The sequence below is a fragment of the Sciurus carolinensis genome, chromosome 3 (assembly GCF_902686445.1).
Source record: "Sciurus carolinensis chromosome 3, mSciCar1.2, whole genome shotgun sequence".
Classification (NCBI taxonomy): domain Eukaryota; kingdom Metazoa; phylum Chordata; class Mammalia; order Rodentia; family Sciuridae; genus Sciurus; species Sciurus carolinensis.
In genome coordinates this window covers 143,433,972-143,460,933 of record NC_062215.1, presented here as the reverse complement: position 1 = coordinate 143,460,933, position 26,962 = coordinate 143,433,972, and the positions used below count along the sequence as shown (strand labels likewise).

The window sequence follows — 26,962 nt, the reverse complement described above, 5'->3', positions numbered from 1 at the left end:
AGAAAAAATGGGAGAAAAAAGATCTAACCCTAACCCATTTTTAAGATATAAATACTATAATTTTAATTTTAATAATGTATCCAATAAACCAGGAAAATGGGGATTTGTCACTATAGTGAAACCATGTGCTACAGACTCATATATTTTACAAGGTCTTAAAAATTTAGTTTCTCTAGACTTTTTAGGTATACAAATTGAATTCCTAAATCCTTACACATTCAAATATGTATCCAAGTGATGATCCACTTTACTTGGAAACTTTGGCCACAGTAAAGTCCCTAAATGTGTTCTTTGGAAAAGGATGCTGTGGAGATTCTCACAGCTTTTTACCATCACTTACTGTAACCTACATCCTGGGACATGGGTACAGGCTTTCAGTTTGGAGAGCTTTATGGGTGGTAGAAATATGCTGAAAACTGGAGAGAGGGAGCAGCTGGAGGGGAAGGTGATACTAAATTCATTGAAGGAGTGATCCTTAAGTTTGTTTGGGCTACTGTAGCAAAGAACCTTAAACTGGTTGCCTTATCAATAACAGGCATTTGTTTCCCACAGTTCTGGAGACTGGGAAGTCCAGTATCAGTGGGCTGGCAAAGTTGGTGTCAGAGGAAGCCCTGTGGACTCCTTGTTCATAGACTGTGCTTTCTCTCTGTCTTTGATGTGGAAAGGGCAGGGCAGGGAGCTCATCCATAAAGCATTAATCATTACAAAAGCTCTGCCCCTGTGACCTGAATACTTCCCAGGGACCCCCACCTTTTAATACTACCACATTAGACTGAGAATTGAAACATATAAATTTTGTGGAAAGCATTTAGGCATGAGAGAATCTTACTCTATGAAGCAACTGGCATCCTATACCTCAGGGACTTGCCCTTGATGTTCCTTCTCCCTCAAACATTCTTTTCTTATTATCCACCATCCTCGCCCACTTATTTCCTTAAGACCGTTGCTCAGGTACCTCCATATCACACCCATATATCTCCCATAGCTTATTATTCCTTGCTTTATTCTTCTTTATAACACTAAACATCACAAGTTTTCTAAAATTTTTGCTTGCTTGTCGTCGCTGTTAAAATAGAAACTTTATGAGAACAGCAACTGTCATTTATTCACTACTTTTTCTAGTGCCTGACACATAACAGACACTCAATAAACACCTGTGGATGAGTGCATAAAGGAAAGAAGGTAGGCTTACTATACAAAACATATTTTGTTACTTGAGATTTTACATGCCATTGCTTTCTTCCTATGATGGGAGTAGTTCACATGCGCTATTATATATTTGTGGTATGTATATAATTACCTTTAAGTCTTTTTCAGATTCTGTACTGCTTTTTATGTCAAATTATTGACTTTTGACATTGACTGTTGAACTCTTTGGGCATTTAATGAAGTTTATAACAATGTATTTTTTAATGACTACTTCATATTTTGGTATATACATCTCATAATATGAGTTTAGGTTCTTAAAACCTTGCAATAGCACTCTACTGCATTCAGAGGAATTCGGGATTAAAATCCAGTGGCTCATAAGACCTAGTATGTGAGCCTCTTCCTCTCAGGTTGTTCTCTGTTCCCACCTTCATTCACCCCCTGGCTATTCACTCTTCCTGAAATGTATTTCCCCCTCATAGTGGTCCTTTGGAGTAGCTCTTGCCTGTCCTGGGTCAGATCTCTCCTCTTCAATGGACTGTACACTTGCTGTCCTGTCTAATACTTTATATAGCCTGACACCCCACTCCCACCCTAAGTCTTTCCTATCCTATTCTATTTTCCTTCTTTATCTAGCATTTATCAACTTCTAACATATAATTCGCTTGCTGTGTTTAGTGTCCATCTCCTTCAGATAGGATGCAAGTGCCATGGGAAAGAAATTTCTTTTTTTTTCTACAGCACTGAAAACAGTGTTTGGCACCTTGTTGTCAGCATTTCAAAACATAGGAAATAACTAAACTCAACACTCTTAATTCGCACTTTATTTTGATTGACTCGAGAAAGATTCCTTCAGGGTCAAATATGTTTCAGAGACTATGGTAGGTGTTTTACTTTTCAGACATCGTAGTACACTGAAGGACCTAGTATAATTTCATGAAATAATTTTGAAGATATAAAATTGGCTTACTCTCCTTTGACTTCTCCATGACTCTCAAACTTTAGTGAGCATATTACCTGATTTGTTTGTTAAACATAGATATTCTGCAAAAACAATAAACATAAAAGAAATGGATTTTATCAAAATTTAAAATTTTCATGCTCCAAAGAGAACTATCAATGAAGTGAAAATACAACACATTAAATGAGAGAAAAATACTTGAAAATCATATATCTGATAAATGTACAGTATCCAGAATGCATAAGAAACTATTACAACTGAACAAAAAGACAAATAATTCAACTTAAAAGTGGGCAGAGGATTTGGATTTGAATAGATATTTCTCCAAAGATGATACACAAATGGTCAATAAGCAATGAAAGGACACTCAGCATGATTGTCATTAGGAAATCCGAAATGCAATCAAGTACCCTTCATACCCACTAGGATGGCTATAATCAAAATGATAAATAAGAACCTATATTGGTGAGGATGTGAAATAATTATAACCCTCATACATTGCTGATGGAAATGTAATATGGAAAACAATTTGGTGGTTTGTGAAAAGGTTAAACATAGTTACCATGTGACTCAGTGATTACACTTAGATTACACTCTGGCTATATCCCCCACTCCCAAAATTGATATATGTTCATGCAAAAACTTCTACATGAATTTTATTAGCATAATTATTCATAATAGCTCCAAAATGGAAATAACACAAATATCCACTAGTTGATGAGTGGGACAAATACAATGCTGTATACATACAACAGAACTTTATTCAGCCCAGGACAAAATATTGTTATATTTTATAACAAAGGTAAACCTAGAAAACCTTATACTAAGTGAAAGAAGTCAGGCACAAAAGATTATATATCACATGTTTCCATTTATTTGAAATGTCCAGAGTAAGTGGATTAATAGAGACAGTAAGTAGATTTGTGGTTGCCAGGGACTGGTAGGAAATGGTAATGAGAAGTATCTGCTAATGGGTACCAAATTTTTTGGAGGATGATGAATAAGTTTGGAATTAGATAATGGTGATAGTTTGAATTTTCTAAAAACCATTGAATTGTATACTTTAAAAGAGTGAATTTTATGTTATGTTAATTATAGCTTTTTTTTTAACTCGGCAATTAATACTTTGACATAAGTTACTTCAAAGCACAAAATTACAATATAAGCATGCCACAAATTACATCTTTTGCAACTAGATTTATAATAGAAAGTTTTACATATCAATTTAAAGCATGAATAGTGATAATAGACCAATGAGTCCTTTGGGGGAGGGGGAGGAAGACAGGGTACCACCAAGAATGAACATGAGGTAGTCTGTCTGCTAAAGCCCTGGAAGCATTCTGCGTCTTGATCTTGGTTGTGATTAGATGGGTGTATGAATTTGAAATAATTCTTTGAGTTGTATACCTAGGATTTTTGCACTATATATGGGAAAAAATAAAGAGATGAGGAAAAAACATATTTCTAGACACCATTCTCAAAGTTTTTAATTCTGCAGGTCCAAGGTAGGACCTGGGATCTGCAATTTAATAAGAACCTCAAATGATTCCAAAGCAGACATGTTGACCATTTTTGAGAAATCCTATCTGAGGATACTACAAATTGCCAGTTGGATAATAACATTCTCAAGTCATGCTAAGACATTTATCCTGATATGCAGGGTTGGTTTAATCTAGTTTCCACCTTTCATAGAAATATTATCTGAAGTCTTCAGTACCTTGGTTCAAGAAAGTGACTGTTGGCATATGTTGGGAAATTAGATTGCTCCACAAAGAAATACTTTTGAACCAGTTGGAATATAGAGGAGATTTAAATCATATCTTTATATCATACTATTTGCCTGTGCAGCCACCATTACTAGAAAAAAAAATATATATATATGCTATTAAATCATTGATTTGACAGTAGTAAAAACTAAAACCATAGCTCTCCAACACTATTGACTTGATGCCAAGGCAGTTTGTAATTGTTACATATTTCAGTTCTCTACTTTTTTCACATATTGTCATTTTATTTTTGGCACAAATCCATGAGATTTCTGAACTAGGTATTGCCACTTCCATTTTGTAGGTGAAGAAGCTGACGCAGATGATTTAAGTGATTTACCCAAAGCAGCAGGTCAGAGTTAGGACACAAAGTTCTGGTGGCAAAAATATGCATTGCTTATATCTGTGTGTATTAGTTTGCTTGGGATGACATGACAAAATACTATAGGCCCAGCAACTTTGTTAATTTTCTCACAATTTTGAAAGCCAAAAGTCCAAGATAAACATGCCATCAGTGTTAGTAAGAAAGAAGCGGGAGGGGACAGGCAAGTGAAAAAGCATGCTGGTGTCTCTTTTTCTTATTATAATTCTACCGTATTGGGGCCATACCCGTGTGATTTCTTTTAACCTGAATTACTCCCCTTAAAAACCTTATCTCCAAATGTAGTCACATTAAAGGTTAGGACTTGAATATGTGTATATAGGGGCACACAATTCAGTTCAAAACAGATTGTAACCCCAGGACACTCATATCATTTTGAGGAAATAGTTATTATATGTAACAACCTGATTATTTCTTGCAGTCCCTGACTTTAGGCAAAAATAATTAAAGATGTCCAAAACAACTTTCCCTCCACTCAAGACTTTTCTTCTTATTTCTAGAAAATGTACTTAAAAATAAAGCAAATGATATTTATTGATTTACCAATAACTTTAAAAATGTCATCTGTATTGGGAAAAGGAAATGTTGATGGAAAAGAGGTGGCAAACCTGGATGCCAGTGCCCAGCCCTGAGATCCTTGTGTGGTGGTCAGCAGAGGCAGTCAGTATCTTTGCAAGGCCTTCATCCTCTTAGCATCTACACAATCCACATCAACTCCCCAAAATACCTTTCTTTTATGGATAACTGAATGTAACTGTTTATTAGTTCAACTTGTTTTAGTCAAAATTACTATTTAAAAATGAACATCTATCCATCTAGCTTATTTGGATATGCTTTTAGCAAAGCCTGTTGAAATTTGTCAGTATTTTTATATTTTACAATAATTTATACTGCAGAAATAAGAAAACTAAAAAACACCAAAAAACAAAAAAAGTCTACCAAAAAAATAGTTTCTAAAGCTACTTTTTAAAATTGCGCAGGTCCTTAGAGTATACTATGATCGCCTGCTGGATAATGCAGACAGAAACTGGCTCATCAACTACATTCAAGAAATTTTGAAAAAGTACATGTATGAAGATTTTCATGAGCTATTTCAAAGTTTGGATTTTGATCATGATGGAGTGGTGCAAGAAGATGACTTGAGAAGTTTAATGTTTTGTGATTTCCATGATCCCAAGAGGGAAGATACCAACTATCGAGAAATTTCAGATGTGGATCAACTTCGAGTGATAGTAGAATCTCACCTGGAAGAATACAACAATTTGAGCAAGAAAACTATGAAACTTGTCTTATTCCGATTTGCCATAGAACACATCAGCAGAATTTCCAGGATCTTGAAGCAGCCACGAAGCCATGCTCTCCTGGTTGGAGTAGGAGGGAGCGGAAGGCAGTCTGTCACCAGATTAGCTGCCCACATGGCTGATTATTCACTTTTCCAGGTTGAAATCTCCAAGAGCTATGGTAACAATGAGTGGCGTGAAGATTTAAAAGTGATCTTAAGGAAGTGTGCCGAAGGTGACATGCAGGGGGTCTTCCTATTTACAGACACTCAGATTAAAAAAGAGTCATTTCTAGAGGATGTTAATAATATGCTAAATGCTGGGGAGGTTCCAAATCTCTTCGCATTAGATGAGAAGCAAGAGATATGTGAAAAGATGCGCCAGTTGGATCGCCAACGGGATAAAACCAAGCAAACTGATGGAAGCCCCATAGCTCTTTTCAACATGTTTATTGATCGCTGCCGCAACCAACTGCATGTGGTTCTTGCCATGAGTCCTATCGGAGATGCATTTCGAAATCGTCTTAGAAAGTTCCCTGCTCTTGTTAACTGCTGTACCATTGACTGGTTTCAGGTATTGCCATGTAAATTTTAGATAGAGCTTTAGAAATGTTGACTCTCTATTACCCATAACTTATTTTATATTTTATATTTTCCCAAAAATATAGTTTAGAAGAATTTTCTGAACAAATGTAAAGGATTTTGTAGAATTAAAATTATAATCATAGAAATCAGCATAATAGAAAAATATTTAAGAATATGTGTAGTCATTACTCTCAATATATTATGGGAAATATTAGGATAAATTTTTGAATCAGAATCCTGATGGGAAACAGAGGGTATATTTGAGGAGTTTCATAAAGGGACTGCTCACAATGGTGAAGCCCAGGTTGAGAGCCAAGAGGGGATGTCAGAGCACACAGGAAGTGGTGGAACAATAGCAGGAAGTTGTTACTATAACTGGCTATTAAAAAGCCAGATAGGGGGATCCCAAGTTCAAGGTCACTTCTGCAACTCAGTGAGACCCTGTCTCAAAATAAGAAGGACAGGAGATATAATTCAGTGGTAGAGCCCCTGAGTTCAGTCCTCATTATCAAACATCAATAAAGGCAGAAGGAGGGAAGAGTGTTACTGTATCTCAGAGAGAATGGGTATATGGAAGGAGGACTGCCCAACTGAAACCAGAAATTTAGAACTCAGCTACTGTATCACCCCACCCCACCCCAAAGTGGAAAGAAAAAAAGCCAGAGGGACACTTTTGGTAGTAAATATCTGTTGCAGAAAGTACAGAGCTGAGCAGAAAAAGGCAGAGAACAGATAATGGGGCTTGGGGAAGGGAACAGCAAAAGAAGACCAACTGACTCAATATGAAAAATAATTTAATTCTTTCTGGCTTTAACAGTGTATCATAATGGACATTCTCTAAATGTCTAGTAGGAAATGTGTGGGCTGTAAAATGGTTTAATACATAAGCATTTATTATGTTGGAAAATTTACATGGTCTCTATACTTCCATTTCCTGGTAAAAGTATTTCATGTGAAACATGTTTATTGAATTCTTGTTTTGAAGAGGGTGCTATTATAAAAGCTAGAGATGAAGAGGCAAATAAACAAGACCTCTGTTTTCCTTTAATTTACTTTCGACAGATAAATTAGATAGCCTATAGGGAGTGAAGACTTTCTGAATAGGTGACCTTTAAAAGGAAACTTGAAAGACAAAAGTACCAGTACCAAGAAGATCTGGGCAGAGTGTGTAAACTAGAAAAGGCCAGGGACTAGACGGAAGGCATGAGAGGGCAGGAGGCAGGCAGGATGACAGGAGCAGAGAAACAGAGGGAAGGAGCATTATCGAGATCAGAAAGACGGAAGAGGTCAAATGAGGCAATGATTTGCAAGTAGGTTTAGAATTTCTTTTCTTTTCTTTCTTTCTTTCTTTCTTTCTTCTTCCTTTTAGTGGTACATTATAATTATATAGAGTAGGGGGCTTCATTATGCCATATTTATGTAAGTACATAACAATTTTGAGATTGATTAAACTACAGAGTTAATCTTAAATATGCAGGGTGGACTTCAAAGGGTTGTAAGTCAGGCAGTGTAGTATGAACTGATTTATATTCCGAATACATGCCTCTGACAGCTATGTAGGAAATGAAAGCGGCTAGGGTACTATTGGAATATTTGGGGCAGGTGATGATGAAGACTAGAGTTAAGACAGTTGTGATAGATATAGGAAGAAGGAAAAGGATTTGGAAGCTATTTTAGGATCAATAAGTGTAGAACTTGCATATGGAGTAAGATGTAGGTTTGAGGAAGAGGTGAAAAATCAAGGACAACTCTCATTTCGGCTCAGGGAACTTGGTAAATGGTGGTGAGTTGGGAAGACTGCAACTATGATAGGGGAGATAGGGATTGTGTTATGGGATTGTTGACTTTGAAATGTCTATTTGCTTCCCAAGACTGGTGGAGGAGGTAGTTATTCTTATGATTCTGTTGTTTCCTGAGAAAGGATAATAACATTTACCTCAGAGAATTGTTGGGAGAATTAAATGAGATGATACTGGTAAAAATGTGCACAGAGGTAGACATTCTGTGAGTTTAGACACTTTCCTTTTTCTTGCTGTTACAATGCTCATGAACATTTTTTTAATCCCAGAGAAAACTGTAAAGTCTTAATGCTCCATTCACTCTCTAGGGCTGCCCTGCCCTTAGCAGTAAGTTCCTTGTATAAGTGTCTTTCCCACTCCATGCCTCCTGCTACTCCTCTCCATAGCCAACATCTATAAATTGTAAGGACAGTAGTAACAGACTCATGTTAGTAACCTTGATAAAGTGCTAAAGCATTTATCTTAAATTTAGTCATGGCCTGAAGATGCATTACAGGCAGTTGCCTCAAGATTCTTGGAAGAAATTGAAATGTCAGAGGGAATACGAGATGGCTGTATCAACATGTGTAAAAGCTTCCACACTTCTACTATAAATTTATCAAAATCCTTCTACGATGAACTTCAGAGATACAATTATGTGACTCCCACTTCCTACCTCGAATTAATCTCCACCTTCAAGCTCTTGTTAGAAAAGAAAAGAAGGTAAAGGTGAAATTTCATATTTCTGAGTAAGCTATGAGAGTTTAAAATTTCCTGTGTACAAATATGACATAACAATGACATAACAGGATTTGTTTCTTAGAAATATACTGTTTGGTTGAATCTTCAAATGATTTAATCCATACACATTTTGAGGGTAGGAGGCAGCTCTTAGGCTTTCAGTCAGAGGCATTGCCTCACACATTGCAAAAGCATAATTGCATGTTTGTTGAAAGAATGAAGGTGAACCCTTCAGGATTTTGGTGAGATTCCAGGGTTCTTTGACAATGACATTGAGTAGACTTCATTAGAGAATGATTTTTCTTTGATCCGTAATAAGATAATACATAAACTGTCTTTGGGTTCTGAACAGCTGAGACCCCAGAAACTGTCATTTAATACACATGACCAGCTTTCCCTCTAATAAACTCTCATTTGAAAACATCAATATGTGCATCAAGAAACTTGTGCTATGGAAAGTAGCAAAATGGGTTTTCAGAAAAGTTTTTCAAAAGTTTTTTTTGGTTCTAAAAAATTAATACATAGTACATATATTATAATATTTAAGAACATTAAATAAGAAAAACAGAAGTTTAGAAAGTCTTTGTGGTCTCTTTTCAGACCAATTAATGTTCAATCTCATTCAAAAACTTATTTAAATGATTTTTGTACTACATTTGTACTTTTGCTATATTTTCGTTTCTCTTAAATTCTGATTTAACAAATCAAGTTTTCCTAGGTACCTAAATAATTTATAAACTTAGTAAGTTAAATTTATGCATATTGTGAGCCTTAAGTTCAATGTTTAAGCATTATTTATAAAATTCATGATATTTTTACCTGAGTATATGAATCTTAATCTATAGCTCAGTTATATAATATTTATATCGGAATTTCAAGCTAACCTATTAATCTAACATAAATTCTTTTAAGTATTAAAAACATACTTGAAACACCAACTTTGTATAGATTGCTTAATATAAAAATATTAATACTCTGAGTTTTATTTTTATTTTTATTTTTGTTGCGGTTCTGGGGCTTAAACCCCGGGCCTTGTGCATTCGAGGCAAGCACTCTACCAATTGAGCTACATCCCCAGCCCCAAGAGTTTTATTTTTATTATACATTTCCATAGTGAATCGCAGGTCTTCCAGTGACTAACCCACTGTTTGAAGCACTTCTGCTCTTATTGGTCAAGATGCTCCCTAGATACTGAGATTACATTCCTTATCCACATCCATTGTGGTTATGGCTGTGCCTCCCAAGCCAAACACTCACCCCTGTCAATCACACCACTAGTAATTTTTCCATCTACTTAGTGAAATCTGTGACTCCCTCCCAAGACTGCTTCATGACTCGGTTGGATTTTATTATTTCCCTGGCTCTCAGGATAACTGTCTTTCTGTGTAGATTATATGATTTTTACTTAATGGAACTTTGTTTTCTTTTTCGTTCTTATTTTCCTCTCCCAAGTTCCTGGAAATTTTAATTAAATCTGGATATCTCCCATGGTCAAGACTTTGTGCACTCATAAATGTCATGCTAATTGAAAGTAAGATTATAATAATGAGTTACAAACTTATAGAAAGATTGAATCATAGCTTTCTAGGCATTTTCAAATATTTTTATTTGTCTTTCAGATTTTCTTCTTTCAGTTTTTTTCCCTTTCAAGTTTTCTTGCAAATTAAAAAAAAAAAAAAATCTTCTTTATCCCAACTAGAATCCCTGCCCTGTGGATTCCTCTTCCCTCAGTAGCAAAAACTTTCAGATCTCCTCATAGCCAGATATAACCTAGAAACAATAGTTATCGGGTCACCTGCTGAGAAATCAGTGGTTTAGCATCATGTGGGGTGAAGTACAATACTGAAGCTGCTTAACACTGACAGGAAAAAGACCTTTGCTGTGCTTGCTACACAGAGCTTCAACTGACAAATAATATAGTATTGTATATCTAGCTCCTAAGGTCATAGTTCGCTCCCTCAGAGAATTCAACATGTGACAAAAAAATGTGGCATGACTTCACTTCTGGTTTTTGTTTTGTTTTGTTTTGTTTTTCCCTGTGACAGTTTGTTCAGTCTGGTTTGTTCAATCCAGCCCAAGCTGATTTCCTCCCCTAGTATACTTTATGAAAAGGATTTCTAAAATGTATCACTTTTTACTCTGAAACATTATGACATTATTTTTAAGGGATACAATTATAAAGGAGAGTTTTCCCTCTAAAGAGAACATATATGAATGCATATAAAAATTTCAAAGAACATTAAAATATTAAAATTTAAAGCAAAAAAGATATTATATTATTTCTAATTAGTTACTGATATTTTATAATTATTTTGTACCAAAAGTATTGAATTTAATTATCTTATTTATCCCTTTTGTCTTAGTAAATCATTCTTTTTTTTGGTACCAGGAATTGAACTCAGGGGCACTCAACCACTGAACCACATCCCCAGCCGGATTTTTTGTATTTTATTTAGAGTCAGGGTCTCACTGAGTTACTTAGCACCTCTCTTTTGCTGAGGCTGACTCTGAACTTGTGATCCTCACGCCTCAACCTTCTGAGCTGCTGGGATTACAGGCTTGCCACCATGCTCGGCTTAATAATGCATTTTTATTTTAAGATGTGAAATATCTTGGAAAACATTTTTAGCTCTGGTGACATTCAAAATATGTTTTGGGTACTGAAATCTATTTAAAATAAGTGATTATAAAAAGATTTTAAGGAACAATAGTGTGATCAACTTCCAAAGTGAATAATTTTGGAGGTATGTCATTGATTTTGAAATAGAGACTCCTTGCCTTCTATCTAGTGTATTTATTCTTTTCAATTTGTTATGCATATAAATACTATGTAGGTACTAAAGCCACAAAAAGGACTAAGACTTTTTGCTCATAATTGTGCACAATTTTTTGACAAACAATATATATGAAAATCTTTTAGACCACTCCTTTAGTTTATGTCTTGAAAAACCTGAAAAGCTCAAGAACAGTTTTCTTCCTTGTCAGATACAGATCCTCACAAGCAACCTTGTTTTATTTATTTGCTTTCAGTGAAGTAATGAAAATGAAAAGGAGGTACGAGGTGGGTTTGGATAAACTGGACTCGGCTGCTGCTCAAGTAGCCACGATGCAATATGAGTTGGAGGCATTGCAACCGCAATTGAGAGTTGCTAGCAAAGAAGTTGACGAGATGATGGTTATCATCGAAAGAGAGTCTGTAGAAGTCGCCAAAACTGAAAAAATAGTGAAGGCTGATGAAATAATAGCAAATGATCAAGCCATGGCAGCTAAAGCCATCAAAGATGAGTGCGATGCAGATCTGGCGGGGGCCTTGCCAATATTGGAGTCAGCGCTGTCTGCCCTGGACACCCTTACTGCACAGGTGAGCATTTACCCTTGTGCTTTCTAGCAACCACATGAGCACAGCTCAAGTGGGGATCCAGCCTGTGCCATACCCTAATTTGTCTCTCTGAATTAGTCTCCAAGTTTCATGAAATTGAAAACATTTTTAAATTGGCAAAAGGATTCCCTAGTTCGCTGAAAAAAGATATGCATGTGCTTGACACTCGGAAGAAAGCTGCCAGATGGCGTGCCTGCCAAACATGACAGCTCTTTCAAGAGCTCTGCACCCTAACAGGCTTGAGACCCAAGTGTATGTTCTAAATCTAACACATATTTTTTCATTTTAGACATGTGTGGAACTGGGATATGCCTTGCAGGAGATAGGATGAAGTGTGGTACCAATGTTCATCCACAGTTTTTTTTGTGATATATAAAATAATAATGTCTTTCATGATAATTTATTTTTAATAGCATGTCTTACATTTGATTAAATGTATTAAAAGTTGAGAGGTGAAATGGGCATATTTCACTTTAGAAAATTAAAGGTAGATTTAGTTGGGAAATGAGCTAAAATCTGGCAATAGAAGAGAAATGTATATGATGCTTTCTTCACATCTTACTGTAAAACAGATTTCAGACAAACTTAAATGTAAACAGCTTTATTATTATAAATACTAGAATAGAAGAAAGATAGGTCAGATGTTTATAATCTAGGGTGGGCTAGGACCTAAGGATTTCCTAAGTATGATAAAAATCAGGAAGAAAAATTCCACTAAATAGACTATAATAATGTTCTCCCAATGCTCCTTATATATTTTTCATAAATAATAAACTTAATATGTAAAAATCAAGACATTTGGTTTGATGTATATGCCATAGACAGAATTTTGGAAACATTGGGGTAAATATGTAAATATTGAAACATATGGCAAACAAAGGATTAATATGCCTATGTGTTTAAAATAAAACTTAAAATCAATAAGAAGAAAAAGTATCTTTAATAATGAATGTTATAAAGGCATAATTTACAAAACAGAAAATATAATAGTCTATTAGCATATGAAAACATATCCTACTTCAATTATATTTAAGGAAACACAGATTACTTTTGCCTACCAGAATGCCTGCCTAGTGCTGGCAAGGGTATGTCCAATAAAACCAGCACCATTGTATACTTTCTGGAGAGCTCTTTGCTGATATGTGTCAAAAGCTCTAAAAATAAAAGGTATAAAATCTTTAATTCAACATGTCAATTGTAGTAGTAAAAATAGAGAAAAATAGCATCTTAATATGGTGCATGTCTTTGCTTTGGAATGCTATGCAGCCATTCAAAATGATGATATAAATGTTTACTAGCATAGAATAATGTCCATGATATATTGCTATTTAAATACAGCAGGTTTTAAAACAACATTTATGTTATATATGCATTAATTCCACTGATTAAAATGTAGTATTATACACTAGTTTATAGCATATACCCAATTACCTTTTTCTATAAAATTCTTTCTTGTTGCTATTACTTTCCTCCTCTTTGACCTAGAGATTGCCATAGGAAAAGATGATAGAAAGAGAGAGAGAGAAATTCATTATGGACAAAAATGTTTCTAGTTGTTCATTCTGTATAGCAGCATTATAGAAGACCTTCAGAAGTATTATGAGACACCTCAATATGTACAATTTCTCTGTTTTTCTAATGTGTACAATAGCTATCTCTTATTTTTATAGTTGTTAAGAAGCTAAAAAACTCTGTGACATTCTAATCTCTTTGTGGGTTTTTTTGTTTTGTTGTGTTTGTTTTGTTTTTGGCAGTGGAGATTGAACCCATGGGTGCTTCACCACCAAATTACATCATTTTAATTTTTTTATTGTGAGTCAGGTTCTCACTAAATTGCCGAGGCTCCCCTCAAATTGCCATCCTCCTGCCTCAGCTTCCTAAGTACCGGGGATTACAGGTTTGGGCCATCCCACCTGATTCTCATGTATTTGCAGTCAACATCATGTGATAAATCTGTCAGATAGGGTATCCTCCTATTCTTTTAACTTTTTCTCTGGGACAAACTTGTCAACCCTTTTGACATAGTTCTATTATTGCTCTGTTTCTGTTATAGTTTAGATAGTTATCCGCCAAAAGCTCATGTGTGAGACAATGCAAGAAGGTTCAGAGGAGAAATGATTAGGATATAGCCTTAATCTAATCAGTGAATTAATCCCTGATGGGATTAACTGAGTGGTAACTGAAGGCAGGTGGAGTGTGGCTAGAGGAAGTGGTTACTTGGGGGCATGGCTATGGGGTATGTATTTGTATCTGGCAAGTGGAGTCTTTCTCTGCTTTCTGATCAACCTGTGAGCTGCTTCCCTCCACCACACTCTTCCACCATGATGTTCTACTTCACCTGTAGTCCAGAAGAGTGGAGTTGGCCTTCTATGGACAAAGACCTCTGAAACCATGGTTCCTCAAATAAACTTTTCTTTCCTAAAATTGTTCTGGTTGGGTCCTTTAGTCACAGCAGTGAAAAAGCTGACTAAAACAGCTTCTATTCAACTAGTGGGTTTCTGTATTTTTAAGATTTAGTTTGAAAACACAAATTAATTATAATTAATATACAAGGGATGACTTTTTTTAATAATTGCAATCTTGTTATTTCAAGGATATTACAGTGGTGAAATCCATGAAGAGTCCTCCTGCTGGTGTCAAGCTTGTTATGGAAGCTATCTGTATTCTGAAAGGCATCAAAGCTGACAAAATCCCTGACCCAACAGGATCAGGAAAAAAAATTGAGGATTTCTGGGGACCAGCTAAGAGACTTCTTGGGGACATTAGGTTTCTACAATCGCTTCATGAATATGACAAGGACAATATTCCTCCAGCTTATATGAATATCATAAGAAAAAGTTATATTCCAAATCCAGACTTTGTTCCAGAGAAAATTAGAAATGCTTCCACAGCTGCAGAAGGTCTGTGCAAATGGGTCATAGCAATGGATTCATATGATAAGTGAGTACTGATAAAAAGAAATGACTATTTCGTTTTCATGTATGTCATTCTGATAATAGACAACTTACAAATGTTTATTTGCCATGCTAGAAGTTAAAATGGAGAATTTAAAAAATATTTACTAATTCAATTAAAAATAGTAATAAAACATTATATGGTAATATAACTTATTTTGTTTATTAGAAATCCACATTTATATCAAAAATGGAAAAAAAAAAACACAGTTGTGAGAAGAGTACTGCTTTACTATATTTTTGCAAGTTTTTTTTGTGTTTGGTTTAAGGCTAGGCATTGGTGAAGCTCAGTGGTAGAATACTTGCTTAGTATGTGTGAGCCCCTGGGTTCAGGCTCCAGTACTAAAAGAAAAAAGATGATTTAATATGACAGTTGGACTCCCAAATCTTATGCTTCTTTCAGTATGTTGCAATGTGTTGTTTTGATTGAAATATATAAAGAAAATCCAGCCTCACACAGATGTTTAGTTAGACAGGGAGGGCCTCGTGAATTCCCTGAAGTGGCAGATGTCTTTAGGATCCCTACAGGTCCACAGACCATGTTTTGAAAACCACTGCCATAACATATATTATCGTGAGATGTGAAACTTTTTTTTTGATGATTGTATGAGAACCATTTATGATGCACAAAACAAGTAAAATTTATTTTTCCAAACAACTATTGTAGGATGTCTTTTAAACTCATACCCAATTGAATCATTATACATATATAATAATGTTATCTATGCTTCACACCATGATATTAATGGTAAATTTTAATTTCATTTTTATTATTTATAAATATAACATGACTGGTTTAAGTTTCTAGATACTGAGAAGAGAATTTAGAGCCATCCTTTTTCCAATGTAATCCCTTTCATTACTATATATGTATTTAAAATACGACTGTTTGGGTTGAGTGTATATTCTATGATTTTTGTAAGTAATTTTTTAGTTGTAGATGGATACAATACCTTTATTTTATTTATTCATTTTTATGTGGTGCTGAGAATGGAACCTTGTGCCTCACACATGCTAGGCAAGTACTCTACCACTGAGCCACAATCCAAGACCCTATGATTTTTTTTTTTAAGAAGGAAAATGACAAAGATGAACTAATTCTCCTCATCAGAGTTAAGTTCTAAACAATTTGGCTAGTTAAATATTGCAATATTCTACATAAATATCCTATTGTTCTTCTGCAAAAATCACCAAAATTCACCCTGATGATGTTTTATTTTGAATAAAAAATTATTTGAAAACACTACATATATTTGTTATCTATTTTAATAGTCATATCATGTCTTGGATTAAGATTGATCCTTAGATGAGATATGAAATATAGAAATTAGTACAAATTTTGCATAAAGAAGTGTTTTGAGTCAAAGTAAGGATATTACGAAAAGTAAATTCAGAAGTAGAAATTACCCTGTAATATTAAATGGATACTTAATTTTCCAATTTTACTTTTTTGCAGAGTGGCAAAAATAGTCGCTCCCAAAAAGATAAAACTGGCTTCAGCTGAAGGGGAGCTTAAAGTTGCCATGGATGGTCTTAGAAAGAAACAGGCAGCACTTCAGGAAGTTCAGGACAAGCTGGCCAAGCTTCAAGACACACTTGAGTTAAACAAACAAAAGAAGGCTGACTTGGAAAACCAGGTGTGTGCTCATACTAAGTACATATGTAGGGCAGTACATATACAGTGTTGTGAATGATTGTTCATGCTAGCATGTGACACTTTCATCCTACTTTCTTCTTGGTTAAGAGGTGGCACACTGTGATTCCCAAGTCAAGTCTGCCCATGACCTGTTTTTGTCTGGCTCACAAGCTTATGGTGGTTTTGACATTTTAAAATGATTGCATGTTAAATGGCTATCTAGGTAACTACATAATATATAAATCTTCAGTTTTGCTTCTTGGCCCTTATGCTGTCAGCTCTTTGTCACTTTGACAAAAATACCTGACAAGAACAACTTAGAGGAGGAAACGTTTATTTGGGGTTCATGGTTTCAGAGGTCTCAGTCCATGATTGACCTACTCCATTTTTCTAGCCTGAGGTAAAGCAGAGCATCATGGTATAAGGGTGTGGCAGAAGAGAGCTGCTCAGTTCATATCAACTAGGAAGCAGAAAGAGAGCCAGGAGCCAAAAGCAAGAAACAATTCCCAAAGACATGCCCCCAATGACTTATTCCTTTAACCATGCCCCACCTGCCTACCGTTATCACTCAGTAGTCCATCCAAATTATTAGTCCATCAAATGAATTAATCTGCTGATGAGATTACAGGTCTCATCACTGCCTAAAACCCCACCTCTGAACCTCACTCTACTGGGAACCATGCTTTCAAAGATGAACTTTTTAGGGGACATTCCAGATCCAAACCATAACAGTTCTGAAAGACTGAAATATTTACTTTTGAACCTCTACAAACAAACAAACAAATAAACAAAAAATGCCAATCTCTGCCTTAGATTACTAGAATATTGAGCTATATTATATAAATCACATTTGACCTTATAAATAAGGAAATGGAGAATTGAAGCATTAACTGACCTAGACTGTATAACAGTTAATGGCAGAACTGAAATTAGAACTCAGTTCCCCAAATCATATGATGTCTAATGAAAATGTTTTTAAGACTAAAAACAGATTTAATTTGTATAGTGATATCATTTGCACAAATTAATTGTTGAAGTCTGATCATATTCCAGAAAAAGAAGTGGTTTGGATATGAGGTGTCCCCCCGAAAGCTCCAGTGTTCATATAGGAATTTTGAGAGGCAAAATGATTAATTATTAGAACTGTAACCTAATTGGTGGATTGATCCATTTGATTAACAATTTGAAGATCTAACTGGGTGGCAACTGTAGGCAGGTGGAGTGTGGCTGGAGTAGGTAGGTCCCTGAGGGCATGCCCTGGAAGGGTTTATCTTCTCTGTGGCTCCTTCCCCCGCTTTCTCTGCTTACCAGCTGCCATGAGCTGAGTAGCTTTCCTCTACTATGCTTCTCCATCATGATGTTCTGCCTCATCTTGTACCCAGACCAATGGAGTTTGCTGACCATGGACTGAATCTCTGAAACCCTGAGCCCAAAATAAACTTTTCCTCCTGTAGTTTGTTCTTGTTGGGTATTTTGGTCATAGTAACAAAAAGTGACTAAAACAAGAAGTGTTAAAATATTTTATAACAGCGCTTATTGAGTGCTTATTATGTACAAGGCATGCCAATTCTTTTTTAATCATTACATTGGTTTATTTTAAAAATGATAACAATAATAAAATGTTAAATCCTCCAGAGAATGTAAATGTAAAAGTCCCACTTCCCCCTACTGATTCCCAGTGCTTCTTCCCTGGTGCAAATACTATACCTGGTGTCTTGCAAGACTCTGTTGTTCTAAGAGCATTATATATTATTTCATGTATTCTCACAACTTTCTGGGGAGATAACCTTTTTTGTTGTTTTTTTTTTTTTTAACCATTTTGAGGAAACTAAAGCATGGAAAGGTTACATAATTTGTTCATGGTCAGCCCACCTTCTAAGCATTAGTCTAATACCTAAACCTAGGAAATCTGATTGTAATGGTTCCACTCTTTCTGCAGTACCAGACTGCTTCTTTCTATGAAATCTATTGGGTGTACTTCCAAACTACATTTGCACAAATATAGGACATTTTGCTAATCTGTCAGATATGACCTACTGTTGGACACGATAGCTAATCAGTTTTAGTTTAAACAATATAACCAATAGGTGTACTTGCCCCCTGTAAACATTTTCAACTCTGCTATGCATCTGAAATTTGTGGGTTTTTTTTAATAATAAAATGTTGGAACATTATGGTAATGTAAAATTAACATAGATATATATTTATACTAAATACCTGCTTTTGGAAGAAAAAATTTAGTTGAAATATTTTTATTTGGTTTCTAATGACAACTTTATTATAGCCCAAGGTCTAATTCAGTTTATTATTAGCATTGTTTTGAAAGAAGAATGAATGAGGAAGGAATGGAGGAAGGCAGAATATACTTCAGGAGGAAAAATTGAATAGAAAATGTTTAAATTTGGAATATCAGAAATATTACCTATCATGTACCTTTTGCTTTTTTCAAACCTCTTTGGATAAACTGATATTTGATATTTTGTATCTTTTAATTTGAAAACATTTATTTAACATAAGCAATAGTATTAGGAAAAGTATAAGACAAATTCATATTCCAAAATAACTCAAATGTCTCTTCTTTTATTGATTATTGAATTCTTCTTTTCATAAAAGTTATTTCAGTTTGACTCTCAAGATAAACTTTACTTAATTTTGTCTTCTTTCAAGAATAATGATGCTATGCAACTTAAAATTAAATCCAAATAATTAAGGTATTTTGCTGGAATATTGCTATTGTGTGGGTTGAAATAGCCTTTCCTCAAGTATGCCACCTTCAAAGGTACCTTCTCCCCTGTCTTTGTTTTTCAGATCACATTCTGTAATTACATATAATCAAATTTGGTTGATAGTTTTAAGCACAAAGTAGGCTCTTAACTATTAATTAATCTCCTAATTTAAGCTTAATTGCAAGTATCTGCATAGGTTAGCACCATATAACTTGAAGATTTGTTTTGTACATAAGCATAAATTGTTAGTCTTTAAAACATTTTACCTTTAAAATCATCATCAAGCCAACCATTAGTTAAGTGAGGAAAAATGTTTATAGAATATTTGAAATACAATGCACCTGGATTTTTTTTTTTAGCAGTGCTGGGGATTCCACCCAGGAACATAAATTCTAGGCAAGTGCTCTATCACTGGCTATACCCCTGTTCTCCCACCCGCTTTTTTCCCAATTTCTTAAATAGAGAGAAAACATCTATATTTGCAGAATGTTCTCTATTAGTTAACTAACTTTCCAGTGTCTTGTAAGTCTTTTCCTTAGAGTTATAATTTATATCATATGCTAGATATATCATGAATTTCATAAATTGTATTATAGATAATTTATTTTTTTTAATTATAAAATATGATGGACTTTATAGTAGTGAAATTATCACATTTTTTGGGGGATGATTTTTAAACATTTCTAGGTGAAAGTTTGAAATTCTTTAAAAATCATTTCTAAGACTGCAGTCTTGCAGAATTTAAAACTTATTCTACTTATGGATGTTGATAAAAGCTTGCATTTATTTTTGAGGTTGACTTATGCAGCAAAAAACTAGAAAGAGCTGAACAGTTGATTGGAGGCCTTGGAGGTGAGAAAACTCGATGGAGCCATACAGCACTGGAGCTGGGTCAGTTGTACATCAACCTGACAGGTGATATCCTCATTTCCTCAGGAGTTGTCGCTTACCTGGGGGCCTTTACATCTAACTATAGACAGGTGAGGAATGTTTTGGATCTCTTCTTGACCTTATCTTGTCACAGCCAACATTAACCTTAGGAAGATTGTTGTTGTTTTATGTGATTTTTTTGAGGGTGGGGGGTAAGTACAAAGAGCAACAAAATATTTTCAAATGATTTCTAGTTGTGTGTTTTAGTTATCCTATAAATTAGATAGGTAGCCAAAAGATGTTATATGAAGTACTCTTCAAAAGCTATTTTTTTAAAGAATAAGAAGATATACTGAAAAATGTGTTTTAGTCAGTTATTGCATTGTTGTGACCACAGACCTGCAAAAAACAACTTTAAAGGAAGAAAAGTTTATTTTGGCTCATGGTTTCAGAGGTTTAGTGCATGGTCCACCACTCCATACCTCTGAACCCAAGATGAAGTGGAATATTATGGTGAAAGAAAGGGCATGCAGAAAGAAAGCAGGACATGGTGCCCAGAAAGGGGAGAGAGAGAGAGACACACAGAGAGAGAGAGAAGACACACTCTGCTCATCCGCTAATCAGGGACAAAATATAAATCCCAAAGATGACCCAGTGACCTACTTCCTCCAGCTACTCTTTACCTGCCTATAGCTAACACCCAGTTAATCTGTATCAGTGGATTAATTAATTGATTAGGTTGAAGATCTCATTAATTATTTCAGCTCTGAAAATTCTTGGAGTTTCACATATGAGCTTTTGGGGACACCTCATATCTAAACCATAACTAAATGTAATGTAAAATGATAGACTCTATTACAAAATTTTCGTTCCTAAACAAGCGTAAAGGAATCAAAGGAATCAGGTGTGCATGTGTGTGTGTTGTTTGTATGTGTGTTATGGTTTAGTTGTGAGGTGTCCCCCAAAAGCTCACATGTGAGATAACACAAGAAGCTTTAGAGGTGAAATGATTGGGTTATGAGAATGTTAACCTAGTCTGTGTGTTAATCCCCTGATAGGGATTCACTGAGAGATAACTAGAGGCAGATAGGGTATGGCTGGAGAAGGTGGATCATTGAGAGTACATTTGGGATATTTATTTTGTAAGTTGAGCTTAGTCTCTCTCTGCTTCTGTGGTGTGATGTCCTGAGCTTCTTTCTTCCCACCACACTCTTCCACTATGATGTTCTGTCTCACGTAGGGGCCTGAGGAATGGAGCCAGCCTTCTATGGACTGACATGTATGAAACTTGTTAGCCCTAAAACAAACTTTTTCTCCTAAAATTACCCTTGTCAATTGCTTTGGTCACAGCAGTGAAAAAGTTGACTAAAACAGTGAATATGCATGTGCTTAATCACTACTCTCCATGAGTCACAATAAGTCATTTCAAAATCACTTCAAAGACTGAAGTTTTGGGGGATGGAAAAGATGAGCCTTCCTAAAACTCTATTAATTGGAGATTCAAGATGGTGGGCTGGAGTGAGGCTGCATTCCTTTTCCCTCCATGACCAGGGATTCAAGCAGAAGGGATACTGCTTTTCTGCAAGATGGATGAAAGGAATTTCACTAAAACCCAGTGATGGTCAGTCAGAATGTCTCAGAGACTCAGAAATTTGGGTACATTAAACAAAGAAAAGAGACTTACATTTTAGCCAAGCTGGTTGCTGCTGCTATAGCAGTGTTACCAGTGGCAACCAGTTCCATTTCCTCAGATGTGAAGATTGAACACCTGAGAAATGCCAAGGGGAGCATAGAAAGCAAGTTTTATTTAAAGAATAGAAACAGACTTCTCCTGGGAGGAAGAAGGGGACCCAGAGTGATTTCCAAAGAAGTGGGAGAGTCCTGTCCCTTTTTTACATATTAGATTTTTTGTTTTGTTTTGTTTTCCTGCCCTCTTCTCCCCTTATCTCTCCCCATCCTGGATACAGGGATGGGCCAAAAGGTGAGAAGCAAACTGGCAGGGGAAGGGCCAAATGGTGCAGTGATCCAGGCAGGGAGATAATAGCCCAGGAGGCTGTTATCAATATTCCTTCAACTCCCTGCAGAAGGGAACAATCCCTGAGGAAGGTTAACTTAGCAACAGGTTGGAGAAGGAGAGGTAAAGGGCTCTGGAGATGTCATCATTTTATATCCTTTCCTTTCCAACCAGCCCCCATCTTCCCTATCAGACCCAAATCATTTATTACCTATTTTGACTGTCTTTTTGTCCTTCAGCTTCAGCAGCAACAACTGCAGCAGCAGTGGTAGTGGTGCTGATTCAGCATAGAGGGAGGGAGAATTCAGAGAAACACAACAGACAGATTTAGTTGGGAAAATCCCAAGTTCAGGAAAGTGGCCTGCCCTTGACACATCCAGAGACTGCACAGTACACTGGTGTATGCAAGGCTCCCTGAATTTCCCAAATGGCGGGAGCCATCTTGAAGCAGCCATGCTGAGCTGCAAAGAGAACTAGACAGTCCTGGCAAGCAACTGCCACATAACCTGGGCTCTACTTAGCAGAACGAGAGTGCAACAGGAACAGAGCTTTTTCCCAGAGAGATTCAAGACGGAAAAGCAAAAGGGGGCCCAACTTGCTTCCCCCTTTGAGTCTAGCATCTTACAAGACCAGTTGAAGTAGGTTGGGAATTTGAACAGGCAGGTGTGAATATATTCAGGGACTAAGCCCAGGAAGTCTGGAAAGGCTATGTTCAGAGGGTGTGAAGGATTGGTTCCCTCACCCCATGAGTAAAATCCTGGAAGACTACTAAAGTCCAGACTCCCCCCTGAGATCGGCAGCTGCCAGGTCCTAAGGGTGTGTTGATCTAATCTCTCCAGAGCAATCTCCACCCAACAAAGCCCCTGAGGTCTGATTCAAGCCCCACCTGTGGGAACTCCACCTCTAAAACTGCAGTGGCACCACCCTGGGGTGCATAAACTGGGTCTGTGCAGACAGAACTCCAGATGACAGTACTTCCATCCCATCCTACCTCATCCTGGTGAGAAGGGAAGCTGAGAATTTTTGAATTCCAACTGGCAACCTGTTGAGCAACACAAAAAGAGGAAGGGTTTAACAATCCTCAGCCCTTGCTCTCACACTCAGTATACAATTCAAGAAGAAACAGAAAGACACTTGGGCACAGACAGCGAACATATATCCTCATTGACCATTTTGACCACTTCAGTGGAAACGGTTTCTTAATTTCCATTAAGAATCTTTTTTCTTTCAGTTTGTGGCTGTATGTGTGTGTGTGTTGATTGATTGTCATATATATAAACACGTATTTATGGTTTTTCTCATTTATAGCATTTTTTAAATGTAATTATTTTTACTTGCCTTGTCTTTTGAGGGTTAGAGTTTTGATTAGTGTATTTTGGTTTTGTTTTGCATTGTTTTTCATTTGTCTGTTTCTCTTGTTTCTCTCTTCTGCTGGCAGCCAAATTCTACTGTTCTTTCACTCTTCTTTTATTTTTAATTCTATTTTTTCTCCTCATTCTGTATAACCATCACATCCTACATCTCTTCTGCATTCTCTTTGTTCATTTTTTGAAATTGTAAATTCTTTTCTGCTTCTATCATATTTTCTTTTAATTCACCTTCTTTTAGCACTAATTGGTTTATATAATGCCTGCTCCCACTATTAATCACTATTGTGATTAATACTGCTGTAGATGTCATAGTTGACACCTGTTGCTTGATTTAATGCCAGATATAATGCATGGTTACTTATTGTTTTTGCTGATGGCAATTACTGGCCATACCATTTCTGGTTTAACATTGTAGATGTAGGAACCAAGTATTCAGTTTACTGTTTTATATTGTCGTTGCTAATATTTGTTTCCCCCTAATTTGTGAGATATTGGAAGCCCACAGGGACACTACAATTTCATAGGGTAGAAACTTTGCTACTGAACTAAACTCAACCAAAAGACTTTGCTCCACACCCAAATTAATGACACTCAATATTCAGCTATACTTTAACACAAAGAATAAAAGAGACAAAAACCCAAACTAATGACCAGGCCCCAAGTGGAAATAGCTAGGGGTGGGCCCCCAGATCCTGCCTACGGACTTCCATTGCTGTAGCAGAAGCAGAGTGACATAACACAAAAGCTATGGCCATCACCTATACCAGGGGATCTCTAGATCACTCTAGAATACTTTAGCAACTGAAGACAGTGCCCTAAAACAAGAGTAGAGGAATCCACTTCAACTGATGGGCAGAACCAAGACCTCTGAAAACATGAGAAAACAGGCAGACAAACCTCCCCTCCCAATTCACAATCCCCCAACAAACAAAACCACTTATAGTGAGGTAGATGAAAACCCAGAGAAAGATTATAAAAAACTGGTTATCAAAATGAACTAAAAGAAGATCTAAGGAAGGAATCAAGAGCTCAATTATAGGAGATGAAAGATCATTATAATAAAGAAATTAGCTGGGTGTGGTGGTGCTCACCTGTAATTCCCAGTGGTTCAGGAGGATGAGGCAGGAGGATCATGAGTTCAAAGCCAGCCTCAGCAAAAGCGAGGTACTAAAGCAACTCAGTGAGACCCTGTCTTTAAATAAAATACAAAATAGAACTGGGGATGTTACTCAGTGGTTGAGTGTCCCTGAGTTCAATCCCCAGTATTAAAGAAAGAAAGAAAGAAAGAAAGAGAAAGAAAGAAAGAAAGGAAACCAAGTGGAACTCCTAGAAATGGAAAACAAGATCAATTAAATTACACACTCACTTGAAGATATAGATAACAGACTAGATGGTATAGAAAATAGAACCTCAGCCCTTGAGACAAAACTTCAGGCATTGAAGTTTTAAAATAATAACTTTATTTTTTTATGTAGTACTGAGATTGAACTCAGTGCCTCACACATGCTAGGCAGGCACTGTACCACTGAGCCACAACCCCAGCCCAGGCTATATGATCTTGAATACACAGAAGGCAGTGTATGGAAAAAACTGTAGAGCATGACCAGAATACACAAAGCTCTGGGACTTTAAAAGACCAAACCTGAGAACTACTGGGATAGAAGAGAACATGGAGATACAAACTAAAGGCAAAAAGAACATTTTCAACATTTTCAGTATCAGAAATGAGACAGACATTCACATACAGGAGGTTTATAGGACCCCAAATAGACCCAACCAAATGAGAAGCTCACCGAGACATACCATAATCAAAATGCCTAAAATAGAAAACAAGGAAAGAATATTAAAAACTGCAAGAGAGAAACAACAGGCTGCATTTAGAAGCAAAACAGTATGGCTGGCTTTTGATTTCTCTGCTCAGACCCTAAAATCAAGGAGAGCCTGGAATGAGGTATTTTGATCCCTTAAAAAAAAAAACAAACTGTTAGCCAGGGTTACTAAGGTTACTATAATCAGCAAAACTCAGTTTCAAATTCAAGGAGGCAATAAAAACATTCCATGACAAGAATAAAGTAAAAGAATTCATGAGCACAGAGCAGCACTAGAAAGAATTCTTAAAGATAAACTTCACACAGAGGAATGAAAAAACAATTCCCATAGCTCACAAACAGAGGAAGTTCAATAGCAGAATAATCCACTAACTAGAATCAAGACAGAATAAAATCTAGCAAAAACCCCAAATGGCAGGAAACCACAAATACATATCATATTAGTATTGAATATTAATTGTCTCAACTCCCCAATTAAAAGACAAAGGTTAGTAGAATGGATAAAAAAACAAAATCCAACTGTAAATGATATTTACAGACGACCCATCTTATAGACAGACACCCACAGGCTAAAGGCAAAAGGATGGCAAAAATTATTTCAGGCATATGATCCATGAAAACACATATGGGTAGGTATTCTTATCTGACAAAATAGATTTCAAGCAAAAATTAATCAGAAGAGATAGAGAAGGACATTATAATCCAATAAGAAGATATAAACATTGTAAATATTTATGCCCCAAATGTACCCAATTACATGGAAAAAATACTCCATGACATTATTTCCAGATAGAACTCAACACACTAATACTGGGGGATTTCAGTACACCCTTATCACCAATAGACAGTTCATCAAAACAAACAAATCAAAGATCTCTTCAACCTAAACAACACTATAATCAAATGGACTTAATGGAAATGTACAGAATATTTCACCCCCAAACTGAAATCTGAATTTGTCTTCTTCTGAGCTATGCATGAGACTTTTTCTAAAATAGTTCATACTGTAAGCCACAAAGAAAATCTTAGCAAATATTTAAAAAAAGAAGCAATCCCATGTATCCTCTCAGATCATCATGGAATGAAACTAAAAATCAACAGCAAGAAAAATAAGAGAAACCACATAAACTCATGGAGACTGAACAATACTCTTTTTAAAAAAATTTTTTTAGGTAGACGCAATGCCTTTATTTTATCTATTTATTTATTTTTATGTGGTACTGAGGCCACATCAAGCCCAAGACCTCACACATGCTAGACAAAGGCTCTACCACGAAGTCAAAATCCCAATCCAAACAATACTCTCTTAAATGAAGAATGGACCAAAGAGGATATAAAAACAGAAATCAGAAAATTCTTAGAAATGAATAAGAACAAAAACACATATCAAAGTCTCAGGATATAAAATCAATACTCAAATCAATAAAATCTCAGGATATAAAATCAATTCTCAAATCAATAAAATCAAAATCAATAAATCAAATGAAATTCACTCAAAGAGAAATAAAACTACCCCATTCATAGTAGTCTCAAAAAAAAAAAA

At 35.8% G+C, this 26,962-nt stretch overlaps 1 protein-coding gene across 1 annotated transcript in view; it reads left to right on the top strand.

The window, feature by feature from the left end:
- The window catches only part of Dnah7 (dynein axonemal heavy chain 7), a 347,577-nt gene that overhangs the window by 195,822 nt on the left and 124,793 nt on the right, over positions 1-26,962 (top strand). The window contains 6 exon segments of the mRNA XM_047547136.1: positions 5,239-6,111; positions 8,394-8,623; positions 11,672-12,002; positions 14,614-14,960; positions 16,431-16,611; positions 20,131-20,316. Of these exon segments, the coding sequence (XP_047403092.1) occupies positions 5,239-6,111; positions 8,394-8,623; positions 11,672-12,002; positions 14,614-14,960; positions 16,431-16,611; positions 20,131-20,316 (2,148 nt within the window).